Here is a 5,939-nt window from a genome sequence, read left to right as displayed (position 1 = left end):
TTGGTGTTTGGGGTTAACCAAAGTAAAACATAAGAACTTGTCTAAGTAGTTCAAACTCAAAAAGAAGTTGAGAAATATATTTTCCTTATTCAAAAAGAATTTGTCTCCTCAAGAATTTGTTAATATTTAGTTGTATGTTTATTATGTGTACTTGTTCATATTCACATTCAAACCAACCAAAATATGTTCAAACCACTATTTGCGCTTTGACATGTTTACTTAATTTATTTTACTAGGCAATTCCTCGTGGTTCGACATAACCCTATACTATACTACAATTGAATCTTGAAAGTGGTGTAAATTGTAACATAGTAAAGTGTTATCAATAAAATTCATTTGTTGGAAACACCTTTTAATATACAAAAGTGATGAATCTTACTTACTAACTTTTAATTATTTACCTTCCGCATTTTATTCATTCTTTAATACCAACCTTCCTTAAGGAAGAAGTTTGGTTTGTTAATAAAATGAACCCAAAAGGGAGTAAATAAATAAAATGTCACTAAGTTTATTATTCTTTTGTTATTTATTTATTTGTTATCTAACAACTAACTAATCATCACTTTTATATATTAGAATACCATTAAACCGATGTTGGAATTTATTCCACAAAATCGAGATGGTATTCAAAGGTACTTAATAATTATGTAATAGGTAATTGCTTCGATACCATTATACCGGCGTTAGAATTTATTCTAACAAAACCGAGATGGGGCAAAGAAGGAATGACTTATTACATGATCATTAAAGAAGTAAGTTGTAACTGGAATATTCTTGAAACCATTATACCAGCGTTGGAATTTATTTCAACAAAGCTGAAATGGTGAACAAAGAGTAAAACCGATTTCTCTTACTTAATCAAATAAAAAAGACCATAACGAAAATGAGAGTATTAATCTTTCAATAAATTGACATTGTTGCCAGGACGATTTGTTGAGAGGAGAATACTCCCAACTAAAATAAAAATAAACACCGAATAACGCTTTCAACATTTTCCTCGTTTTAAGAAAAGAAAAGTTGTATGCTAATCTTGAAAAATGTACATTTTATGTAGACCATGTAATGTTTCTAGGATTTGTGATTAATGCTAAAGGGGTCCATGTGGACCAAGAAAAATTTAAGGCAATCAAGGATTGGCCTAGACCTAAAATGGTGACTGAAATAAGAAGTTTTCATGGATTGGCAAGCTTTTATAGGAGGTTTGTCAAAGATTTTAGTACTATAGCATCACCACTAAATGTGCTTGTAAAGAAAAATGTTGTGTTTCAATGGGGAGACAAACAAGAGGAAGCTTTCAATAAACTTAAAAAAAGGCTCACTAGTGCACCTATCCTAGTACTACCCAATTTTAGTAAGTCATTTGAGATTGAATGTGATGCATCTAACATTAGAATTGGAGTTGTTTTCATGCAGGAAGGACACCCTGTTTCTTATTTTAGTGAGAAGTTGAGTGGACCGACACTTAACTATTCTATCTATGACAAAGAGCTTTATGCCTTGGTAAGAGCACTCCAAACTTGGCAACACCACCTACTTCTAAAGGAGTTTGTGATCCATAGTGATCATGAGTCCTTAAATACCTCAAGGGCCAAGGTAAGCTAAATAAAAGACATGCAAAATGGGTGGAATTTTTAGAGCAATTCCCTTATGTTGTTAAACATAAGAAAGGAAAGGCCAATATAGTGGCAGATGCCCTCTTAAGAAGGCATACATTACTATCTACTCTTGAAACAAAACTTTTTGGCCTAGAATGCATCAAGGAGCAATATGAACAGCACAATGATTTTTCAAAAATCTATGTTGCTCGTATGCATTCAGCCCAAAATGGATATTTTCGGCACAAAGGATTTTTATTTAAAGAGAAACAATTGTGTGTGCCAAAAAGTTCCATTAGGGACATGCTTCTAAAAGAATCACATGAGGGAGAACTCATGGGACATTTTGGAGTCCAAAAGACTCTAGACATGCTAAAAGAACATTTCTTTTGGCCAAAGATGAAACAAGATGTACAAAACCTTTGTTAAAAGTGTGTGGCTTGCAAAAGATCTAAATCAAAGGTAATGCCTTATGGCCTTTACTCTCCTTTGAATGTTCCCGAGTCACTCTGGGTAGATATATCTATGGATTTTGTCTTAGGATTACCTAGGGCCAAAACGGGTAAGGATTCTATCTTTATAGTTGTAGATAGATTTTCCAAAATGACACACTTTATTCCTTGTAAAAAGGTAGATGATGCTAATCACATAGCTGACTTATTTTTCAGGGAAATTGTTAAACTTCATGGCCTGCCCAAGACTATTGTGAGTGATAGGGATACAAAATTCCTTAACCACTTTTGGAGGACACTATGGGGGAAGCTAGGAACCAAGCTGCTATTTTCCACAACATGCCACCCACACACCGATGGGCAAACCGAGGTGGTAAAGAGGACCTTAGCCACTCTCCTCAGGGAAGTCATCACTAAAAACATTAATTCATGGGAAGAATGCCTACCACACGTAGAGTTTGATTATAATAGAGTAACCCATAGTAGTACCCAAACATCCCCATTTGAGGTTGTGTATGGATTCAATCCACTAACCCCGCTTGATTTGTTACCCTTGCCTAACCATTCTATTTTGAAGCATAAGGATGGTAAGGATAAGGCTGAATATGTGAAGAAATTGCATGAACAAGTGAAGGCAATAATTGAGAAAAAGAATGCAAGTGTGGCTAGAGAAGTCAACAAGGGAAGGAAAATTATGGTATTTGAACCTGGAGATTGGGTTTATGAAGAAACTGCAGGAACAAGTGAAGGCAAGAATTGAGAAAAAGAATGCAAGTGTGACTAGACAAGTCAACAAGGGAAGGAAAATTATGGTATTTGAACCTGGAGATTGGGTTTGGGTTCACATGAGGAAGGAAAGATTTCCTGAACAATGGAAATCCAAGCTACTCCCAAGGGGAGATGGTCCATTTTGGGTGTAGCCAAAATACATGACAATACTTATAAGCTAGAACTTCATAGTGAATATGGTAGCATAAGTGCTACTTTTAATGTTGCTGACTTATCTCCATTTGATGTAGGTGAAGAAAATACAATTTCGAGGTCGAAATCTCTTCTAGAAGGAGGGGATGATGTGAACCTCAAAGAACCAAACTTTGATATTGATGTCCTTGAAGGCATAAGTGGTCCTATGACTAGGGATGGAGCAAAAAGGGCTCAAACTCCCATTGGACAACTGAGAATGTTGTTCCATGATGGTGAGCCAAAACTAGCCCAAGGGGGTATAAAGATGCTCACTAGCATCTTGGTCCATGGCTCTGACCGAGCCAAGGATGGACCAAACCATGCGCATGAGTCAGGCCACGGGTCTGACAATTGTTAGGTATCAGTGGTTACAATACACCTAGAAGGGGGGGGATCAAATAAAAAAGACCATAACGAAAATGAGAGTATTAATCTTTCAATAAATTGACATTGTTGCCAGGACGATTTGTTGAGAGGAGAATACTCCCAACTAAAATAAAAATAAACACCGAATAACGCTTTCAACATTTTCCTCGTTTTAAGAAAAGAAAAGTTGTATGCTAATCTTGAAAAATGTACATTTTATGTAGACCATGTAATGTTTCTAGGATTTGTGATTAATGCTAAAGGGGTCCATGTGGACCAAGAAAAATTTAAGGCAATCAAGGATTGGCCTAGACCTAAAATGGTGACTGAAATAAGAAGTTTTCATGGATTGGCAAGCTTTTATAGGAGGTTTGTCAAAGATTTTAGTACTATAGCATCACCACTAAATGTGCTTGTAAAGAAAAATGTTGTGTTTCAATGGGGAGACAAACAAGAGGAAGCTTTCAATAAACTTAAAAAAAGGCTCACTAGTGCACCTATCCTAGTACTACCCAATTTTAGTAAGTCATTTGAGATTGAATGTGATGCATCTAACATTAGAATTGGAGTTGTTTTCATGCAGGAAGGACACCCTGTTTCTTATTTTAGTGAGAAGTTGAGTGGACCGACACTTAACTATTCTATCTATGACAAAGAGCTTTATGCCTTGGTAAGAGCACTCCAAACTTGGCAACACCACCTACTTCTAAAGGAGTTTGTGATCCATAGTGATCATGAGTCCTTAAATACCTCAAGGGCCAAGGTAAGCTAAATAAAAGACATGCAAAATGGGTGGAATTTTTAGAGCAATTCCCTTATGTTGTTAAACATAAGAAAGGAAAGGCCAATATAGTGGCAGATGCCCTCTTAAGAAGGCATACATTACTATCTACTCTTGAAACAAAACTTTTTGGCCTAGAATGCATCAAGGAGCAATATGAACAACACAATGATTTTTCAAAAATCTATGTTGCTTGTATGCATTCAGCCCAAAATGGATATTTTCGGCACAAAGGATTTTTATTTAAAGAGAAACAATTGTGTGTGCCAAAAAGTTCCATTAGGGACATGCTTCTAAAAGAATCACATGAGGGAGAACTCATGGGACATTTTGGAGTCCAAAAGACTCTAGACATGCTAAAAGAACATTTCTTTTGGCCAAAGATGAAACAAGATGTACAAAACCTTTGTTAAAAGTGTGTGGCTTGCAAAAGATCTAAATCAAAGGTAATGCCTTATGGCCTTTACTCTCCTTTGAATGTTCCCGAGTCACTCTGGGTAGATATATCTATGGATTTTGTCTTAGGATTACCTAGGGCCAAAACGGGTAAGGATTCTATCTTTATAGTTGTAGATAGATTTTCCAAAATGACACACTTTATTCCTTGTAAAAAGGTAGATGATGCTAATCACATAGCTGACTTATTTTTCAGGGAAATTGTTAAACTTCATGGCCTGCCCAAGACTATTGTGAGTGATAGGGATACAAAATTCCTTAACCACTTTTGGAGGACACTATGGGGGAAGCTAGGAACCAAGCTGCTATTTTCCACAACATGCCACCCACACACCGATGGGCAAACCGAGGTGGTAAAGAGGACCTTAGCCACTCTCCTCAGGGAAGTCATCACTAAAAACATTAATTCATGGGAAGAATGCCTACCACACGTAGAGTTTGATTATAATAGAGTAACCCATAGTAGTACCCAAACATCCCCATTTGAGGTTGTGTATGGATTCAATCCACTAACCCCGCTTGATTTGTTACCCTTGCCTAACCATTCTATTTTGAAGCATAAGGATGGTAAGGATAAGGCTGAATATGTGAAGAAATTGCATGAACAAGTGAAGGCAATAATTGAGAAAAAGAATGCAAGTGTGGCTAGAGAAGTCAACAAGGGAAGGAAAATTATGGTATTTGAACCTGGAGATTGGGTTTATGAAGAAACTGCAGGAACAAGTGAAGGCAAGAATTGAGAAAAAGAATGCAAGTGTGACTAGACAAGTCAACAAGGGAAGGAAAATTATGGTATTTGAACCTGGAGATTGGGTTTGGGTTCACATGAGGAAGGAAAGATTTCCTGAACAATGGAAATCCAAGCTACTCCCAAGGGGAGATGGTCCATTTTGGGTGTAGCCAAAATACATGACAATACTTATAAGCTAGAACTTCATAGTGAATATGGTAGCATAAGTGCTACTTTTAATGTTGCTGACTTATCTCCATTTGATGTAGGTGAAGAAAATACAATTTCGAGGTCGAAATCTCTTCTAGAAGGAGGGGATGATGTGAACCTCAAAGAACCAAACTTTGATATTGATGTCCTTGAAGGCATAAGTGGTCCTATGACTAGGGATGGAGCAAAAAGGGCTCAAACTCCCATTGGACAACTGAGAATGTTGTTCCATGATGGTGAGCCAAAACTAGCCCAAGGGGGTATAAAGATGCTCACTAGCATCTTGGTCCATGGCTCTGACCGAGCCAAGGATGGACCAAACCATGCGCATGAGTCAGGCCACGGGTCTGACAATTGTTAGGTATCAGTGGTTACAATACACCTAG

At 37.0% G+C, this 5,939-nt stretch overlaps 1 protein-coding gene across 1 annotated transcript in view; it reads left to right on the top strand.

The window, feature by feature from the left end:
- LOC109330886 overlaps window positions 5,465–5,939 on the top strand; it is a 7,470-nt gene continuing 6,995 nt past the window's right edge. The window contains exon 1 of the mRNA XM_019565156.1: window positions 5,465–5,608. Within this exon, the coding sequence (XP_019420701.1) occupies window positions 5,465–5,608 (144 nt within the window). The remainder of the gene's footprint in view (window positions 5,609–5,939) is intronic.

Source organism: Lupinus angustifolius, chromosome LG17 (genome assembly GCF_001865875.1).
Source record: "Lupinus angustifolius cultivar Tanjil chromosome LG17, LupAngTanjil_v1.0, whole genome shotgun sequence".
NCBI classification, from domain to species: Eukaryota; Viridiplantae; Streptophyta; class Magnoliopsida; order Fabales; family Fabaceae; genus Lupinus; species Lupinus angustifolius.
This window is presented reverse-complemented; position numbering and strand designations above follow the sequence as displayed.